Source organism: Chinchilla lanigera, unplaced genomic scaffold (assembly GCF_000276665.1).
Source record: "Chinchilla lanigera isolate Chin_1 unplaced genomic scaffold, ChiLan1.0 scaffold00105, whole genome shotgun sequence".
In the NCBI taxonomy this organism is placed as follows: domain Eukaryota; kingdom Metazoa; phylum Chordata; class Mammalia; order Rodentia; family Chinchillidae; genus Chinchilla; species Chinchilla lanigera.
In genome coordinates this window covers 3,608,771-3,629,625 of record NW_004955506.1, presented here as the reverse complement: position 1 = coordinate 3,629,625, position 20,855 = coordinate 3,608,771, and the positions used below count along the sequence as shown (strand labels likewise).

General features: G+C 55.6%; 1 protein-coding gene across 6 annotated transcripts in view; it reads right to left on the bottom strand.

Annotated features, from left to right (window-relative positions):
* Positions 1–20,855, bottom strand: part of Rbfox3 (RNA binding protein, fox-1 homolog (C. elegans) 3) — a 403,153-nt gene that overhangs the window by 17,164 nt on the left and 365,134 nt on the right. For all 6 annotated transcript variants that reach the window (XM_005407339.2, XM_013506116.1, XM_005407340.2 and 3 more), the window contains one exon: positions 4,989–5,243. In XM_005407339.2, the coding sequence (XP_005407396.2) occupies positions 4,989–5,210 (222 nt within the window). In that variant the 5' untranslated portion in view covers positions 5,211–5,243. The remainder of the gene's footprint in view (positions 1–4,988; positions 5,244–20,855) is intronic.

Below are 20,855 nucleotides of genomic sequence, written 5' to 3'. Positions count from 1 at the left end.
GATAGGTCATCTTAGCTAGAAGGCCTCCTATCAGGCTTCTGCTACCCTTAGGTGACCATAGAAACCATCACCCCATGGGCTTCTGAAGGCCCTGATGATAACCCAAGTGGTGAGCTGGGCATGGAACTGGGTGACCTTCAGGGGTGTGGGGCTTCCTGCTCAAATATTGTCAAGATGTAATGCTGCTTTTTTTGTGCTGGGACGTGGGCCCAAACTGTCCTTGTGTCCCCTAGAATGTTATGTGGTTGGTCCTGACAAGCTGGCCATCCTAAGCATGTCTGGCCAATTCTAACAAGTGTTCTTTAAGCCTTACATGCTCATGAAGTGCCACCTGGGTACCCCAGTGATGGGGAGTGAGCACAGGCAGGAAAGACCTCGGTGGTGGATCAGCTGGTGGGGGCCTCTAAAGAGCCATGGTCTGGACTGCATCAGCTCTCCATCTCTGTTGGGGAGAGTGCGAGGCAGCTGCCTTTGGCTCTACAGGACACAGTAGGGGCTCCTCCATCCACACCTGGTGGCTTGGAGATGCTCAGTGGCCTCCCAATTCAGCTGCTATCCTTGTTGGTCCCATTCCTTTTCCCAGAAAGCAGGCCTACGCTAGACCCCAGAGGGCCGACCATGCCTTTGAACCAAGAAAACTGTTCAAGCACCCAAGGTCTTTGCCAAGGTCTGAGCCCCACTGCCTGGCCATGGCGGGTGTAGCTCCTTTCTCTCCTATGGGATCTATGCAGGATTCATTCCCTGTGCCCTCAGGTGCTCTTGGTTACAGGTGACTAATGGAATCATTCTAGATTTGGGGATCAGGTCTGGTTGAGACATGCAGTACTGGCTTTTGATCACCAGAGGGCAATGGTCATCACAGCCAGGTGGCCACCTGGAAGAGCCCAGGAAGCTGTGGCAAAGGGGGCCAACAGGAAGACATCCATAGGATGGCAATGATGAAGTTAGGGTGCCTGGAGCTGGGGTGTCCCATATCTCACCTCAAAGACCCTAAAAGGGTACAGCCAAGGACCTGGCGAGAGGAAGTGGTGAGGGGCATGCATGGGCTGAGCAACAAGGGCTAAGACACCGGAAGGAAGAGCTCCTGCGCCTCCCCTGCCCTCAGCCCAGCAGTGGACAGAGGCAGATAAATGGGTTCAGTGACTGTAAAATTGTAAGATGTGTGGAGAAACCCCAGAGCGAACTGCATGCCGCTGCCCCTGAGCAGAGATGCAAGCCTGCCCACCATTTATCACAGCAGTCCAGGCACCTCCGCGGCCGTCTTTCTTTTCCAAGGGGCTTTCTTTCCTCTTTTTTCTCGTTGTTTTTTTTTTTTTTTTTAAAGCAATCTTTGCTTCTTCCAGATTTCAAATACAGAGAAGAAGGGAACACCAACAGCAGGGCACCTCCCTTCCTGCCAGTCCTCATGGCTGTCCTTTGGTGTCTCCACCCAGCCATTACTGCTCTCCTCCCGCTCCAGCTTCCACCATGCACGGTCAGGCTCCAGCTCCTCCTGGAGTGCCGGGGCAGGTCTGGATCCCCAGGGCCATCTCCCACCTGCAGAGTAACTTGCAGCCCCTTGCACCTGGGCCAAGCACAGCACAGCAAAGTGAAGAGAATCAGCTGGAGGAGGGGCCCTGGCTCCAGGTGGGCTGCAGGCAGCAGGCAGGACCTGGTGTCCCTGTGGCTGGGCCAGAACCAAGTCTGCTGGTGTGGCACAGGGGAACTGGACTTTCTCTGCAGCCCCATCTCTGCCCATCCTATCCCTCAGGGACTGCCTGATGACCCAGCTGTCAGTTCTGGTGGCAGAAGTGGATCATCCCTGGCCAGTGGCCACTTGGCCTTGGAGGTGGGGCTCTCTAACTCCTTCTGCTGGAAGTGTGGTCTTCAAAACCCAGAGCTCTGGTCAGCCCCTCCTAAGGTACAGCTTGTGCTCCTGCTTGGACTGTGAATGACAGACATGCTACTCTGAGCATCTTGCTGGCCAGTGACCGCACTTGAAGGATCTGAGGCTGACCATTACATCCAGCTGCAGCCCTGCAGCCTGGGCAGGTGAGTGACCATGGTGTGGTGTGGGGCAACCTTTCCCTGAGGATTCGCTTGCCTGTTAATTAGCATCGTTAGGCATCCTGCCCTGGTAGGGGTATCAAGAGGGTCCCCAAACTGGCTGGAACATGATTCTCCCCAATTATCAGCTGGGAACCCTCCTGGGCAGGAAAACAAGAGGCCCAATGGATTCAGAAATTCCACCTTTTCTGAGCTGAAACCCAGTGTATGTCTTTGGGGATGCTGGCTGGGGGAGAGGAGGACGATGTGTGGGCTGTGGGGCCCACATCCTTCCCATCCATCAGTTTCAGGCCCAAGGACAGGGCAGGCCACTGCTATCACCTTGGGCCGGGCCAGAGCAGCCTTGCAGAGGCCGACTGTGGTGCTACCATCAGTGGGGAGGCTGAGGGCAGAACTGCACTGGCTCTCAGAGTCCCCTCCCTGCTGGCCCTGGCCACATCTCCTGCCAGGACAGCTGTGCTCACCAGCAGAAGAAAATGCTAGGGAGGAGATGGGCAGGGAGGCAGGGCCTGTATGGGGGCTGCGTGCCCTGATTTGGTGCTAATAACAGATGCCTGGGGGGCCCCTAAAGGAACTTGTGTGTGTGTGTGTGTGTGTGTGTGTATAGTGGGGGGAAGAGGTCAGGGCACTTGGTAGCTGCACCCTGGGAGCTCAGTGGAGCCCTAACCCAGGCAGGAGAAGCTAGGTTTAGACCAAAGCCCAGAGTCCACCCTGCCTGCCACCCTGGTGCCCCTTGCTCCTAACTGCAGGCTGCTTGGGGAAGGGCCAAGAGAAGGCTGAGTGAGCTGAAAGAGCCCTCCTAACATCTGCAAGGACAGGACAGTGACACCTGACCCGGCACATGGGCATTTGGCCTTTGCTGCCAGTGCCAGGCAGCTTCTCTGGGAGGAAAGTGGCTCCAGGAATCTTAGAACATCCTCCTTTCCAGCTCCCTCCCAAGGTGGGAAGGCTCTGCCCGAACAGGTGCTCCAAGGTCAGAGAGGCCTCTAGAAGCACCAGGTCTTTGCAGGGCAGTCCTGACATCTTCAAGGTCTTCTTTCTAGCTCTTGCCCAGTACCTTCCACCTGCAGCTCATGTTCAGCCTAGGGCCACCAAGAAGAACCACCTCGCCTCTGTACCACGGCCCTGACCCTTGTGCAGGACCTGAGGACCAGCCCGAGGGGAGGAAAGTCAGGCTGCCGGTTGGTTCATCCAGGCTCTGGCGTTGTCTGGTCCAGGTATGTTCCTCGTGAGGTGCACGGGGCCCTGAGTAGGGACTCGCTCAGGATCCTCCCAGGCCACCAATCTGACATTTCTGTTACTGACCAGTGGGAACCACAAGGCAGAGCTGGTCACTTCTCTGCACCCTAAGAGCTAATTTAGTGCTTGGCACACAGTGGTACTCAGCATATGTCTGGGTAAATGCAGAATGACCAGAGGACTTAACGCAGGTCCTGTTGACTGTCTTGTGGCCTCAGGGTGTTCAGAGGACTTGGTGCTCATTTCTCCTGCTCAGTTGTGAGCCATTAGCCCTTACCCTGTGTCACTGGTGAACCTGACCATCTTGTCTCCTGTTTTCTTCCAGGCAAAGCCCCGTGGCTCACACGGAGAGACCCTCATTTGTTCATAAGGAGGCTGTCGGAGGTTTGATTAGCAAGGCCTTGTCTGCCATAGTTCCTCAGAGGAGATCCGGGCCACCTGGCTGTGACTAGCTTATGGTGAACTTCTCTGGCATCAAGGCTCATACCTCTGTCTTTTCTGAGCACACACAAGTTGTGAGTTTGATCAGAAACAGAGCATCTGGGAAAGATGGTTTGGCTCCCAGTTCTAAGGCCTGATAGGTCTGGCCTTTTGCATCTGTGGTCCACGGCTGGAGGAACCCTGGAGGGGGTTCTCGGGAGACATCTGCACCATGATGCCGGTGAGAGGGATGGAAAGTTCTGACAGCTTCCAAGCGGATTCAGGCTGGCAGCACTTGATGGGAGAGGAAAGGCACTGGCTGGGCACCAGATGAGGTTGGGTCCTGCCGAGAGGCAGTTGGGTGGGCTCTCTCCAGACAGACTGGGTGATGTGTGTGGGGGTAACATCTAGATCCATCCTGGATTGGGGGTGGCTGAGGGAGCACAGCTGGGGGTCCATTGGGAGGCGCCAGGGCGGTGCTGATCCAGGAGTGCAGTGTGCTGGCCTCCTGCCTGGCCCCCGACAGCCAGCACAGCCTGCTGCTGGGACAGAGCCAGCAGGGATGGTGGGATGAATACAAAGTCCCAGAGCAGGGGTTGGGGGCAGGTCCAGGGAGAAGGAGCAGGTGGAGGCCATGGGCAGTGGGGTGGAGGCAGGGCTGGGCAGCAGCCCACTCTCACTCTGGGGTGGGGGCTGCCTGGATGCTGGGCCCACCCAGGCAGAGGCTGCTCCTCACCAGCTCCTTTCTCCATCAGGAAATCTGAGAAGTGCAGGGCTCAGCACTTTCGCCTCCGAGCTGCATTACAACCACATAATTGAAGCTATCTGATTGGAGGGCAGCCAAGCAGGTAGATTACAAGTGATTAGAAATGATAGGAGGGCCTGCAACTTGAGACAGCTGTGCTGCCTCCCCACCTCCCACTCAGCTTGCCCCCGGGACCCCTCGGGCCCAAGCCACAGCCTTAGCCATCTCCCTTGCCTTCCGTTAACAGGTCACCAGCCTGGTCACTGAGGACACTCATCCCACCTGAGATGAGATCAGGGTCTGCCTGAGGCCAGGGACAGCTAAGGGCAGGCTAAGGGTCACACCCCACCCCTCCGTGTACCTGCTTACTAGGAGGAGACTTGGTGACTGGTGAGGAGCACTGCAAGGTCCCGGATGCTGGATGAAGACCCCTGGACCGGAGCAGCTCCCCAAACACAGAGGCCCTTCTAAGCCCCTCACTCACCACCCCCTCTCCAGAGCTGTTCTGCTCTGTAGGGGAGCGACAGGGGCCCCTTACCGGCACTGTCTGGGTCACTGCGATGGGCTGCGTGCTGGCCTCGGTGCCCGGCTGCTCAGGGTGGGTCTGTGCTGGTGTGTACAGGGTCATGCCGTGCTCTGGGGGAACGGGGGTCTGGCCGGAGTAGTCCTGCGTGGGGTGCGGCGGGGGCGGGGCGTACTCGGTGGGGATGCCGTTCTGAGGCGGAGGGGGGTACTGGGCAGGGGGGTAGGGCTGGGCCATCGCCTCAGGCGGAGCCGTGGCGTCCTGATTGCCCTGTGGAGTGAGAGAGCAAGGCCAGGTTAGAATCTTTCCCTTCCCACAGCCTGCTGGGTCGGTGCCTTCCAGCTGAGCAGAGATTTTCCAGATGCCTCCGTGGTACCAACACAGTACTTTTAGGGACATTTTCTAGCCCCCCTCGTGGGGCTCTCCCAGGAGAAAACCAGCTCAAAGAAGGAGGGGGTGCTGGCTGGGCATCCTGGAGCTTAGGTCCAGAGAGACACCCCTGGGTGTGAGCCCACTTGTACTTGTTGGACCAGACTACTTCAGGTTATTTATTTACTTTTAACATACCTAAGTTTTAAAAATTGATCACTTTATATGGTGATAACTGTAGACTCATATGTAGCTGTGAGACATAACAGCAGTCCTGCATACTTTCTACCTGGTGTCCCCCAACAGAAGTGCCCCTAAAGCCATTATCACCAGGATGTCAACACTGATCATCCAGCACCTGCACCTCCCGGGGCCTTTATCGCAGGTTCCTGGCCTCATTCAAGTCTTGGCTTTCCTGCGAAAGCAGGGTGGGAGGTGTCACAGCCACCTCGGGCTCTTTGGAGCTCACTGTGTAAAAGAGGAAACAGCAGTGTCACAGGGCCAGGAAAGTCCTGCCCCTGTGTTAAGGTCTCCAGAGAGCTCCCAGAAACCCCTCCTCGCTCTCTCGAAATCCTGCTGCCCAGGGAGGGGAGGAGCACACTCTCACTTCTGACCTCAGCTGCTCCCTAGGGCTTTTAGAGGCCAGGACCCTTGGCGCAGCCCCTGGAGTGCATTAAGGCAGTGCTTCTTAAAGTCGGGTGTACTGGCCCACTATTTGCACACTGGGGAGGTAGGCCAGTAGCTGGTGGTGCAGATCCTCTAATCCAGCTAGGCCTGTTGGGTGCTTATGGGGCACTGACCTGGGGGCATTGAGCTGCCCAGAGGAGCAGTGGGTGGAGATGGGAGGGGTGTGGACTCTGGCCACTCATTCCGCTCTCCCCTGCGGACGTGCCCTGGGGTGCAGGCCCCTCTAAGCAGGTGAGAGGCACCTCCAGTGCGTGTGGGGAGAATCCCATCACCTGGGAGGCGCTGATGCCATTTCCCACTGGAGCAGCCACGAGGGGAGAGGCCCCAGTCCAGGTGTGGGTGGGTCTGACACTAATGTCCGTCCAAGGGATACAGGCTGGAAATTGTGTCCTCATGGAGGGTGGATTTGCTAAGGTGAGGATAGGTATGTGCAGCCCAGGACCAGCAGACCTCATTCCCAGCACACTGTTAGGAAGCACCTGCTGGATAGGGGCACAAGATAGGCTGTCCCCCCGAGGACGGCTTCCTCCCACTCCTCTCCACTCCTATCCCTCTGCTGCCTCCAGCTCAGCATCGGGGTTGCAAGCAGTGGCTTCCCTGCCAATGGGGAACCCCTTGTGCACCCTGCACCCCTCATGCATCAGCCACACACACCTTAATGTCCCATCTCCTCGTCCACCTTTGCCCTCTGGAGAATATGCCTGGCCCTACTCTCCCCATACCCTTTACTTGGAAGATAAGCAAATTTTTGTGGCAGCTGCCTCTTGGGCATTAGCAATGTGTCAGGCTGGAGCCAGGCTGGGCTGTGTTGGGGAACAAGGGGACAGGCCCCTGCCCTCATGGAGCTTGTATCCAGCAGGAAAGGAAAATCTAGACCACAGCTGTCCAGATGTTGAATCACCCGTGAAGGCTCCAAGTGCTTCGAGGGCCTGACTGTCACAGGGCTGTGTAAGTGAGTGGGATCTGCTCAGATGCCTATGTCTGCCTGCTCTCCATAGCCCCTGGGGCCACTCACGCTGGGCTCTGCAGTGGGGCTGTCTCAGTGCCATTGCCAGGACAGAATCACCAAGTGGGGAGCTTCTGGTGAAGAAGCTCTTTCCTCCTCTTCCTCCCTCCTCCTCCTCTGCACAGCTGCACCTTCCTCTCTGCAGTGAGTCTGAAACTGGGGCATCACTTGGGCTGCAAGAGACAGCTCCCTGCCTTGCTGGAGGTCCTTGTCTCACTGGTCCACACTAGCCCAGGAAGTCACATCATCCACTGTCAGCAGACATGCTAGGGTCTATGCTTACAGTGGGGGAGGGGAATGCAGGAGACAGGGTTCTCAGCAGGGGTAGGGGAGCATCTAGCACCTGGGGTAGCTAAAGTGGAGGGATGAGGCACAGATACGGCACAGGGTGATGAGGGGAGGCCTTGGCAGTCAGTGGGAAGATCAGTTCACTGATAAATATTTTATTAGAGCCTTCACTAACTCACATCTTCCTAGCTTCCCTCTCCCCTACTCCTACCAGGCCTGAGAAAGGGTGGGCTCCCTGCCCATCTGCTTTCTTCTGCTTCCAACTCTCAACTCTCCCCAGGGACCTCTCCCTGGGTCCCATTTGGGGCTGGGTGACAGCTACCAATCATACCCACTGTGGTTGTTCCCACAGAGCCCAAAGCTAAAGGGTACAATCAGGGACCTGCCAGCAGTGTGTGCCAGGCCTCGGTTAGGCATGAGCACCTGTGAAACAGGGCACTGTAATAAAAGTAGTACTTTTGAGCACACAGTGCTGTTTGTTTTTACAGAGACTCATTTAACCCTCCTCAGTCCCACAAGGTAGACACTGAGGTATGGAGACTCTGGGACTTGGCAGGCTGGTACAGGAGGAGCCAGAATAGCAGCATAGTGGCCTGGCCCCCCCCTCCCCTTGGGTGCATCTCCATGCAGACTAGGTCTTCCTGGGATGAGCCAACAGGTGGCCCTGGGTAGCATCTGTCCTCTCTGCAAAGGATTCTCCATCTGCAAATAGCACGGCAATGTCCCAGTCAAAGGATTGCAGAATAAACCAAACTAGTGTGACTCGGCAGGTCCTGAGGTGATCCGTGACACCTGTGCCTGGCATTTCCTCCATGCCATGATGGGGGGAGCTGTGGTAAGCCAGCTGTACCTCCCAATCATTTGATGAGCTTTAATAATGTGCTCTGACTGGGCCCCTTCTGAGCAACTGAGGAGACTTGTAGCCCTGGAGATATGGCAGGCAGGAGGCAGCAAAGTAGGAGAAAAGCAAAGCAGCAAGCAGCAAGGGACAAGCAATGACATGTGGCCCTGGTAGAGAGCCCTGGAGACTCCATGGAAAAGCTGATACGTGGCCCTGGTAGAGAGCCCTGGAGACTCCATGGAAAAGCTGATATGTGGCCCTGGTAGAGAGCCCTGGAGACTCCATGGAAAAGCTCCAGACAGCACATGAGTGCCTGGCCCACCAAGGGGGCATAGCCAGTGTTTGTCCCCTTCCTTTGCTTCCTTCTTCCCAAATCTGCTGGGGTCAGAGTCAGAAAGGATCTGGGGCTGGAAGGCATGAGCTGGAGAGTCCCCTGCCAGGCTGTGGGGCTTTAGATGGCATCATTTTGGAACAGCTTTTTAAAGTGTCTGGCTTTCCAGGGGATGGTAAATTCCCTAAGCAGGGTCACCTCATTCACCCTTTGTCTTCATGTTCTTATGCTCAGCGAAGCATCTTGTTGCACTTGGAGGAATCTCAATGAGTGGGTGGATAGATGCATACATGAATGGATGGATGGGCAAGCAGGTGTGATGGCTTGTGTCTAGATGTCCCATCAAAGCCTCATGGAGTCATAGGTGGAGCTTTTCGGAGGTGGCTGGATCTAGGGTATGTGATGCTGGGATCAAGGATGTGATGCTGGCATTGTTCCTGGTGCAATGGTAGGATTAAGGCTGTACCACCCTGTATGTGAGTGCTACTGCCTTAAGGGTAGGTAGCCTGGCTAGGATATAAGGACAGAAAGAGTGTCATTGCTTGTCCCTTGCTGCTTGCTGCTTTGCTTTTCTCCTACTTTGCTGCCTCCTGCCTGCCATGAACTGTTTCTCCTCTGCCGCGTCCCTCTACCATGCCACCCTGCCTTGAAGCCAGCTGCCTATAGACTGAAACCTCTACAAATTATGAGCCCAATAAACCTTTCCTCTTTTACCCTTGAGCACTGGGTATTTTGTCTCAGCAATGAGAAAAGTAAGACAGTAGGGAGTACACGGATGGGTATGGATGGATGAATGGATAAATAGAAGAATGGATAAGTGAGTAGGCTGGTTGGATTAATGAGTGGGTGGGTAGAAAGATGGAAGAATGCATGGGTGGACAGATGGATGATGAACAAATAAATGAACTGAAAGACCACAGTCAAGTCATTGCTCTTCTCTCTCTATGAACTTTCCCCATTCTCCTATTACTGTATTTTCCTGGCAAAACCGGTAAAATCCAGTTCTGCCTTCTCCACTCCACGGTCTACGTTGACAGAGAAAACCACAAAATCACCCTGGATCCATGGCCACTCCCAATTAGGATCCATGGCCACCCTTGGTGCCATTCAGCTTCTACATGCTCAGTGACCAGTTCACTCTTCCTCAATCTACTACATGTCCGCCTTTCATCCTCACTTTGGGCGATGGCTTCACCTCCTATTGTCTGCAGAGACTAGAAGAAAACCTTCTAGGTTCACCTTCTGTTGCTATACTCTGCCTTCCCTCTCATTCCTGGGGAAAATCACCCATGCTCCTTTGTGCCAATGACCCCAGCAGCACATGGAATGCAGCCCTTCTCACTGACATGTGCTCACGGGTCTGGCAGTCAGCCCCCTGCACCCCAGGGTCATAGGCAAGCAGATGGCCTATAATCTCTCCCATGCAGTGAAAGAAAACCCTGCTTCGCCCCAAGCTCCCTCATCCTACAAACCCAATTCCTTGCTTTCCATGGAGCAAAAGTTCCTGAATGAGTTGTCTACAGCTGCAGTCCCAATTCCTTTTCTCCCATTCTCTCTCCGTTCCACTTCTAACCAGCTTTCTCTGACATTACTCCCTAAAGCAAAGGTTTTCCCAAGTGCCCATTTCCACCATATTGAAAAGCCAACCGTCAGTTTCCAGTCCACTTCTGACGAGGCCCGTCAGCAGCCCAGGACAACGCCTTTCTGTATGGACAGTTGTTTATCTTGCCTGTGCTGCCTCACTCTCCCCTGGTCCTACTTTACTGGAAGTTGCTTCTAAGTCTGTTCCGGCTCCCTGTACTTCTCTCCAACCTTTGTACAGTACTGGGCTCGGAGGCACAGTCCTGGGGCCCTTCTCTTCTCTGGCTCTCTTCACTCTCTGAACGTTTTCATTCAGTCTTAAAATACCCTCTGTTTGACAGTCCCCATTGCATCTCCATCCTCACCTCTCCCCAGAATTCCACCTACCCCGCAGCAATCACCTCTCAGGTATCTAATATGTAGTTCACACGTGACATGACCCAAAGGGACCTCTGCTTTCCTCCCATCATGCCCATCAAATTGGCCTCTCTTGAGATCTTCCCTGTCATGGGAAGCACATCCTCTCCCCTTCTCATGACAGTCCAGCACTCAGCCTGGACCTCAGGGTCAGCAATAACCCTGTTCTGGCCCACACTGCACAAACAATCCAGCAGCGAATGCCACCCACACCACCTTCACTATGTGCCCAGAATCCACCCATCTCTACCAATTCAGTGTTCTCACTGTCTCTCACCTGATCTTCATGCTTCTGTCCCAGCCCCTCCAGGCTGTGCTCTGCAAAGTATAATTCAGAGTCCTCATGTGGCCCCCTTAGCCCTACAGGACCCAAACTTATCTTGGCTCCTGTCTCCTGTATCTGTCCTCTGGCCTGTTCTGCTCCAGCCACAGCACCCCAGCTGTCCCTGGACAGGCAGCTCCTACCTCAAGGAATGTGCACCGGCCATTCCCTCTGCAAGGATCCTCTTCCAGGCATCCAGTGCACTCTCACTTGCTCAGGGAGGCCTCTTTGAATTGGGATCTGTTACAGTTTAGATCTAAAATGTTCCCCCGAATTCTCATGTGTGTCACAGGTGATTTGATCATGGAGTGCTACACTCATCAGGGTTACATCCATCGATCAGCTCAGCTGCTGAGAGCACTGTTAGGACTTGGGGCCTGGCTGGAGGTAGTGACCTGGGAGAGTGCATTCTTGTCCTGGCTCCTCCCTCATCTTCTGCTTCTTCACTTCCATGGGTTCAGCAACTTTCCTCTGCCATCCCCTCTGCCATCCTGTGTCTGCCCTGGAGCCAAAGGACCATGGGTTGACACTGAGCCAACATGAACCTCCCCTCCTTCAAGCTGTGGGTGGTTTCGTCTCAGAGGTGGGAAAGTGACTAAGACAGGGTCCCTCCACCTGGCAGCCTTCTCCTCCTCCATCTGAAGCCTCCAGACACATACCATCACCATGCGCCTCCTGTGCCCAGAACATAACCTCCAGGACACTGGGGCATTGGCTGCCCTTGCTGCTGGGTCTCCGTCTGGTGTCCAGAGAGGCACACAGCAGGGCAGGGCTATGATTAGCAGGTGCCTAAGGGAGGGATAAGTGTGTGAGGGAAGAAAGAGGTGCTCATGGACGTGGGCACAAGCCCTCTGCGTGCTGCATGTACCCTACCGAAAACCCACAGCAAGCCGGAAGGCAATCTCAGGTACTGCCTTACTCTGCAAGTGAGGAAACTGAGGCTTGCAGCCAGGATTCCCATAGCACCTGGCAGGCATCTGGCAGCCTGAAGAGATTGGCTAACATGCTCAGGGGTATTTTGGTGTAGTGATCTCATCAGAAAACCTAGCCATGCAGAGAGCCTTCTCTGGGTCTGTTATATCTATTCTCTGCTGTGTTCCCCTTATGGTATCAAGATCACTGTTTCACCCCAGGTCATAGAGCCTCAATTCTGATACAGACCTGCCCCACCTCTACTGCACACCTTCTAAGGAGGAGGAAGACAGGGAGGCATGAAGGGAGTTTGTGAGAGGAGCAGGGAGGCTGCCAGGCCCTGAGAGCCACTGGGGATGTCCCTTTCCACTCCAGGTCAGGGACATCACTGCAGCAGCCTGGAATCAGCAGGGATTACTTACACCACAGAACTGGCGAGGAGCACAGAGGTTGCAGCGGGTGGGGAGGGGCTCCAGGCAGGCTGCTGCTTGTCCCCAGGGTAGAGGGATCCAGGGCCATGCACAGGGGCAGGACTGGCCTGGGGGTGGGCTGAGGGAGGAGTCCCAGGCAGAGTGGCCATGGCTGGTCCTGAGGGTGAAGTGGGTGCTTTGGAGGGTCAGGTTGGCATCTGCCTCTGCCCAACCAGTGCCCCATCCGTCCTACACTGTCTTCGCTGTCTCTTCTCCCAGAGGCTGGCCAGCATGGACGGAACCCTAAGCTCCTGGCTTCCCAGCAGCTGGAGGGAGGGGAGTGGGTCTGAGTACTTATTCTACTTACATCCCTGGCTGGCTTTGTCCTGGACCATGATGGACCCAGCCTCCCCTCAGAGCCGCTCCACAGTGGCCTCCTTGGCTCCACTCACTTTTTACTCTTGCTCCCAGGACCCAAGGCGGCAACAGCTCTGTTGCTGCCAGGTTCAGGTTCCTGCCGGGTTTCCAGTAGTCCCTCTACGCAGGCCTTGAGATACCTCTAGTGTGAGCAGGATCCTCTTGCCCAGGGATAGGATGGTGTGGCTTTGGGCTAGGCAGGACCCTGCAGCTAACTGACCGATCCTGGCTGCGTGCCCTTGGCTCCTGCATTTGGGGTGGATGCACCCTTGGTTCCTGAACTCCAAGTGCTAGCCCCACAAGAGCCATGCTGAGTGAGTCTGGGCTTGATCTTAATCTCTTTGGACCTTAGCGAGATCTGGTCTGTCCACCTGAAGGTTAGAGGACCCTCCCTCTCCAAAATGTACAGCTGAGGGTCCCTGAGGGTCTCTGCTCACACTACTGGCCTAGCACCTGTCTGTCCAGCCTGTGTGTCCTGCAGCCTGCTGGACAGGAGAGGACACTGTGGACGCAAGATGGTGGAGGGGACAGGAAAGCTGGAAGTCTGGCAGTGGCTGAGCCCCTCCTTGCATGGCCTGGCCACTTTCCCTGTGCACGGTCCCTTCCTGGCTCCCTCTACTCTCAGGTCCTCCAGGATAATTAAGCTAATTGCCTCTGACTCCTTAACCCTTTGAGAGAGGGCACCGACTGCCCAAGACCCACAGGCCAGGCTGCGGTGGGAATCTGGGCACTGGCCATCTCTTCCCACCTCTAGGCAAAGCTGGGTTCCAGGCAACAGTGAGAAGGAGAGCTGGGGGAACAATAGCTGCAGACCAAACTGTCAGGTGTGTCTGAAGTCCGTGCCACTGGAGCAGGTCACCTTCCCGCCCTAAGAGGAAGCCCACCCTCCGCACATGTCTGCCTGCTGAGGAGTGGACCTCACCCTGCCAGCCGCCCCTACCCTGTCAATCCACCTGCTGACCTGAAGAGGTGGATAATGAGGTCAGGAGCTACATAGTCAGAGAGTGGGCAAGCTCCCCACCCCAGCCTAAAGTCTGAGATGCACAGCACCACAGCCTTTCTGCTCCACCCCGTCATTCACTGGGTGCCTGTGCCTGGTCACAGAGGTGTGGAGCACTGATTGAAAGGGCTTGGGACTGGGTTTTTGGGCTGCCAGCCACATATACTCTGTGATGGGGACCAGGAGAGGACAGATGATGTCAACAAGCTCCAGACAGAGGCCAGGCCATATCAGTCTTATCCATGGGGTGCAGGTGGCAATCACGATGCAGAACAGGTGGTGCTTGTCCTGAGCAAGCACAGCTCATTTGTGGGGCAGCTCTCCCCATCTTCTAGGGAACTCAGTGTTGTCGGGGGAGGCCAGCTGCCCAGTGGCTGAGCTCTGGTCCTGGTCCTCTAAGACTCAGTCAGGTGACCTCGTTGCTCTGATCTCTGCTGCTAGAAGCAGGGTTGAGCTGTCTGGTCCCACCACAGGGTGTGCACATGTGGGGCAGGACCCACGTCTCTGGACACCTGGGGCTCTGCACCTCCATTTCTAGCTGGTTTGAGTAAACCAAAAACTCCTTCAATTCCCACTACTTAGAAGAAGAGGTGACCACAGGAGACCCAGCCCAGCCTACCAGATGCTCTCCCTGCAGGGCCCCTTGTCACTGCCAATGAGGAGGCTCTTTTGGTCATGCCACTCACTGAGGTGAAATCTGCCTCCCAGAAACTTCCACCAGACACCTGACTCTGCAGGGAGTCCATGGATTTGTCCTCAGGCCGACTATCTGAAGATGCAAAGAATCCACAACACCTTTCCCATCTTGGCTGCTCCTGACAAAAATCCAGGAAGTACCAGTCATGTCCACCCCCAATTTACAAATGAAGAATCGAAGGTAAATGGCTCTGGCAAATCCAGATCCAGGTACCTGCCATCATCAGCATGTGCCCACACCATGCCACTATCCTTTCCTTGGGGCTGAGAGCACTTTCTTTCTGGGTGCCCACCTGTACAGAGGCGGCTCGCAGGCCACACCCACTGGGCAGCCTATTTAAGTGACTCTGGGGAGTAAGAGGGGCAATCACCAAAGAGTCACTGTCCAGAGATGTAAGGGTGAGGGGAGGAGGCAGAATCTCAGAGAAAGAGAGGGCATTAGATTATATTTTCTTGGAGGTGACCCAACTTTTTTCAAAGGGCACATCATGGGACAGTGAAGTTTTGGGGAAAAAGGAAGGATGATTTAAGAAGGATAAAAATGAAGCTGGAAAACATGCTGGTATCTAAAGTAGAGGGCAGGATGAGCACAGGCTGCCTGAGATCTCCAAGGAGGGTGGAGCCAGCTGTGCTCACAAGAAACGCCTGACCACCGATCCTAGAATTTGAGCTGAAAGGCCCTCCAGAGCGTTCTGCCCACTCTGTCGAGCAGGGCTGGGCACCCAGAGAGGCTGGCTTGTGTGGTCACTCTGCTGATGGGCACCGCAAGGCTGGTATCCTTTGCATCTGGACCAGCAGGAGAGTGAGCAGCAGTGTGTGTGCATTCGCTCACCGGACCTATACCACGTGCCCACCTAGCACCAGGTTCCTCCAGCAAGCAGAAGCTGTCCTCAGCAGTGGTCTCTTCGACAGAGGCCCCCAAGCATTAACTCACTGGAGAAGCATGATCAGGTCAGGGGCCAGTTACCTGGGTTCTGTCTTATCTGCCTCTGGTCAACACTGAACTTCTGGGTGGCCTGCTGACAGTGGGTGCTTGGCCTCAGCTGGGCTGTCCCAGAGAGAAGTAAGTGGCTGGGGAGAGAGGCAGGGACTTGTCCAGCCACAGCCCACTCCCCCTCGCCAGGCTCCTGCCTCCTAATGTTATTGCTTTTTCAGCAGAGGCAGGACACCTCCATGGCTCATGGGCTCCTGACTGCAGTTCTGTGGCTTGGGTAGGGCCGGAAGGGCAAATGTCCTTGACAGATAGGAGCACAGACTCTCAACCAGTCTGGGCCTCCTGGGAAAGCCACACTGTGGCCAGCAGGAAGGTGAGTGAGGCCTGGGAGGTACTAGAGATGCTGCCCTGTCTCCTGCAGCCAAAAAGGTATGCTGGTCCAGGACAAAACGTCCACTGTGGGATCATCATACACCTCCTTCTTGAGACTTCTTCAGTGGCATCCCAAGGGGCTGGCTGTGCAGAAAGGTGCTGCAGGCCAGCACTTTGGAGCCAAGGACATGGGCACAGCTCCATGGAGGGAGGGGGCACTAGAGGCACAGGGCAGAGTGGGGCTGCCTTCATGGTGCGGGCATCTCCAGTGGAAGAGCTGTCCCAGTCCCAGCGTCCAGTGAACACTGCAGAACCTCACTGTGGAGGGTGAAGCTCCAGACCAGGAGACCCTGAGAACAAGACTGTGCCTCCACCACTGTGTCACCATGGCGAACTGTCTCAGACATACAGCAGATGCTCAAGATATGCAGGATAATGTAGATAATGGCATACCTGTAGTGTCAGCCACAGGTTGAGGACTTATGAGTGTTTAGTATGGGGTCAAACAATAAAAATACATGATTTTCTTTCACCGTGGAGCCAACTCCTGAGAGAAGCTTAGGGGTAGTTTACCTGTCCAAGTGCACACAGCTGGTATGGGGCCAACCTGGGATCTGACCCCAGTCTGTCTGACTCAGAATCTCCTGATGCTGCCTGTAGGTATGGACTGCTGCCTACCCGGCCGTGAGCACAAGGTGTGCCACTTCCAGGGCGGGAGGAGGTGGTTGGCATTAGCATCTCTTGCCATGGTCCCAGGATCAGGAAACCCCTGCCCTTGAAAAGGTTCTCCCCCAGCAATGTAGTGGTGTGCTCGAAAATGCCAAGCAGCCAGCCCTGGGGAGCCCCGTGCCTCAGGTGTCTGCCCCACTTCCTTGAGGCAAATATTTCCAGGACCACTGGTGCCAAGCTGCCACCCTGCTCTCAAAGCTGGCAGGTGGAGAGATGTACAATCTGGAGTGGGTGCCAAGGACGCTAGCATCACGGGGAGTGAAGGGAGGATCTGTCCCTTGCAGGGGACTCTGATGCACCTTCCTTGGCCCAGCAGAAGGAAGGATGGAAGCCCAGGCTAGGAACTCTAAGAAAGACAGGGCAGGAGCTGTACCAGGCCAGGGAGAGACGAGGGGCTGGGGGCCAGGAGAGGAGGGCTGGCCAGCACGGTTGCTGCTGCACAGTGCTTAGGGGGCTCCAGGCTGGGGAGGGACCCACCTGAGTGAGCTGCTTCTCTGTCCCCTCCAATCCATTCTGTCCCCTGGCAGCCAGTTTAATATCTCTTATTAATTAGGGCTGTTGGACGGGCTGTCAGTCCGCATATTACTTTATTCAGGGGCCATTAGGTCCCCATGTTCCACAGCCACCTGCTCTCTGGCCCCCTTCCTCCTTCCTTCCCATCTTCGCCATGAGGGCCCCGGTGCCCAGGCTGCTCTGACATCTCAGAGGGACCAGGTTGGATGAGTGTCCCACCCCTCGGAGTTAGGGGTGACCTAGGCAGGGCCCAGGTAGGTGAACAGTGTTACTGTGCATGTTAGGAATTGGCCACCAAGGCCCACGTTCTACCACTTGCTCTTGGCAAGAAGCGTGAGCCACCCTGGCAAACACGAGGCCTGTGTGGAGCCTGCTGGTCAGACCCCAGGGATGCATCTGGGCTCCCACTGTGCCAGCACAGAGGCCGGTCTGACACGGCTCCCTGGAGCATGCCCAGAAACCCAGGCTTGGTACAGGGTAAGGCTGCCACCCTCCAGCAAAGGCTTCCCTGTTCCCATGCTGCCCTGGCAGTGTAGGGGGACTGCCACAAGCCTTTTTGCCCTTTTTGCCCTTGGTGCAGTGGACTTTACACTGTGAAGGCTGACGGTGCTGACCCAGCTCTAGTCTCACCAGAGAAAGATGTGCCCGGGTGAGTACAGTGCCCGTGAGGCAGCGTGCTCTGTGTGTGTGGCATGTTCCATGCGACTCCTGTGTGCTCCATGTACATGTATTCTGTTTTCCTTGTGTACTCGTGTGCCCTGTGTGCTCTATGTGTTCTCTGTGCTGTGCTCTGTGTGCTCTGTGTGCTACTGGGGACAGAACCTAGGACATCTGCTCTTTGAAGAGGATAATAACTCCATCTCCATCATCACCCTCTTTCAGCGGATGTGCTGGCACCACCACTGCCACCATGCCTGTGGCCACAAGCCCGGGGCTGGGCATGACCCATGACCCATCACCAACAGAGAACACATGCCTTGCCAGGATCCACGGCTACTCCTGTGCCTACCGATCGTCGTGTTCACCCCGACTCCATACCGAGGTTGTCACAAGACCGACATTGGGTGTGGTATCTTCTGCATGTGTCAAGAAGCCACAGACTACAATGTCACACATGTGATTTCTCTTCTGATAACTGGACTTTGGTGCATTTGGTTTCCTTCATTATTCTGTGCCTTTTATCTCATGTATTTATGGCCACTATTGGGAGAAGGGGGTCCTCGTACTTAGCATCGGGGGTAAGGGGTTCAAAGCATAGGGCAAAGGAAGAACCTTGCCTGGGCCACAAACCAGAGCCCAGCCAGCCTCTCAGCACAGATTTAGCCCAGGCTCAGCCCCTCCTGCTCTGTGGGTGGAAGCTGAGGAGCTCCAGGCCAGGGGTGGATTTTCACATCCTTAGGCAGTAATTCCCTCCAAGCTCCCTGCATACCAGTCATAGATGACAGGGCTCCATGAGCCATATTCTCCCCAGCCTTAACGCCACCAGACTTTCCGCCCTGCCAGAGGAATCAGTGATGGCAGACATGCACCTAACCAATGAGGTAAAAAATGAAGGGTTGGGGGGCATGCTGGGAATAGGGTTCACCCCTGATCATCAGCCAATCTGAGGCACTACTGATATGTCCCACCTCCTTGGGCTACTGTAGGGTGTGAGACTATGGGGCTGCAGGGGTGGGGTCCGCCATAGGCACCAAGCATGGGTGGAGTCTATTGGGCCATATGTGGTGTAAATGCTGTATTGGGGATTAGCAAGAGAGCTGAGGGAGCTAGGCCAAGCAGTGACATGTGACCCTATTTCACACATATCCCCGGGGTTCTGCTGTGGTCTGAATCCACAGCTGTGTGTGTACATGTGTGTGCATGCATGTGTGCATACATGCAGGCACCACGAGTAACTGCACATGTACTAGGAGGCTCCCCTTTGGGACAGGTTCCAAGGGGTAAGGGCAGTGACAAAGAAAGCAACCTCCTCTACCGGGGTACAGACCCAATTGCCCATGGTGGAGGTGGAATGTTGGCTCCACAGGAGGCTCAGGGTCCTGCGCCCACTCACTATCATGAGACGGGGCTTCTCCCCACTTCACAGATGAGCAAAGAAAGCAAGGCTCTGAGTTCAGCACCAGGCCTCAGCCACACAGGTGGGGGAACAGAGAAGCCTGAGGGCTCAGACCCTGGTGTGGGGGTAACCACAGTCCTCTTCCCCGACCTGAGCCTTTCTGCCCCTGCAGGGAGGCCGGCTGCTCTGTCCTGGCGGCTGGATTCCCTCAGCAAAGAAGCGGACTGAGCCCCTGTGAGAGACCGGTGGGGTCAGGAGCAAAAGTTCTCAGACACCTGTGGGCTGCAGAAGTCTTCAAGGAGGGCAGGGTGAGGAACCAGAGGGGAGGGTCTCTGAGGAGGGCCCGGCCCCGGCCAATCACTGTCAACTCCCTGCAGCTCTCCACTTGGCCCAATTCATCCGGTCTCCTGCCTGCACCTTCCTGCCCACTCAACCAAGGACTGTGTGCTCAGCACCTACTAGGTTTGCTGAGCACCTACTATCTTGCAGCACCTTATCACAGTGAAGAACATGCCAGGGCTGTGTCCTAGACACACTGTGCAGAGACTCTGCTGTGACCCAGGCCTCCTCCTTCCTCTGACTCTCTGCCACATGGAGGTGGACAATGACATCCTCTGGGGAACCTTCCAAATTATCCGTCCCCAACTGTGACCTCCGCTTTGCTCCTCCTCCCTCCTTCCTCAAGAAGCTGAGAACGTCTACATAGGTGAGTACGGGTAGCATCCTGCATACATGGGGCGCCTCGCTGCACATTTAGGGTGGACCAGTGGACTCCAGACCTGTCATGGAGGTGGCAAGAGTACAGCCAGCGCCAAAGCCCCCTCCCAGGGTGGCCTCCTGAGGACAAAGTGAAGAGTCTGAGTGAAGGTGAACCCACCCAGCCCCTGGTCCTATTTCCCCAGGGAAGCCCTGGGCCCCTCTCCCCAGGGCCTCCTGGCAGCTCCCTCTGCACCCCCAGGATAAGCCCTCTGCCAGCCAGCAGGATATCCTCATAGCTGCTTCCTGCACATTCATTAAGAATATTAGCATTATTAATGGCCCATGGCCTTCATTTAGCAAATGGAACAGGATATTAAGTGCTATGCCCCGCATATGAGGTGGGCCAGTGGGGTTGGGGTGGTGGCTGGGTGGGTAGGAGACCTCTGGAGAGGCTAGGTAGGCAGGACCCAACTTGGTTACAGCCCACAGTCTGTGCCAGGCAGCCCCAGCTCCCAGCCTGTGTTCCTCTCCCTGCCATGGTGCCCTCGGGCTCCCAGCAGCCACCTCCTAGCTGCAGTGAGCTCTGGGAAGACACTCTCAAATGAGAATTTGTGAAATGTAATTAGTAAGGTAAATTTCCCAGCAATGAAGATTATATAATGCATCCCACAGCCAAACACCCACCCGTTGGAATCTGGCTTGAAAACTGGGGATTTGTTTGTCCTTTAGGATAACTCCCCTGATGGTCCCTCCTTTCATGGGGACAGGTGGGACTTGGTGGTCTGCTTGGTGCTGTATCAGGGAGGGGAGATTCCAGGGGACAGAGCCCCTGCGTGCTCACACCTGGTCACCTATGTCTGTGCACAGGGGCCATCTATAACCTCAGCCTTGCAGCTGGGACACAGGAAGGTCCCCATCACACGGGTGAGCTCAGATTTTGCTCTGCAGAGGGACAGCCTGAGGCCCAGCAGCGTGGCATCTCCCAGGAGCTGTCAGAAATGTAGATTATTGGCCACACCCCAATCTGCCCACTCTGAACCTGTGGCCTCAGGGAACTGGTGTTCTGCTTGTGAACTGCAGTTCCACAGGGAAGGATGGAGCATTCTGTCCCTGAAGCAGGGAGGAACTTCAGTGCAGGGCTGAAGTGGCAAGGAGGTGGCACATACACCCTGGGTCTGGCCTGGATTGTATGGGCTCAAGAACCCCCGGGGACAGGTGTCATTGGTAGATATTGTTATTTCCGCCAACTGTGCCAGAATAGAGGGTGACCTCAAAGCCTTGAGGAAGTGCACAGGGGTTGCC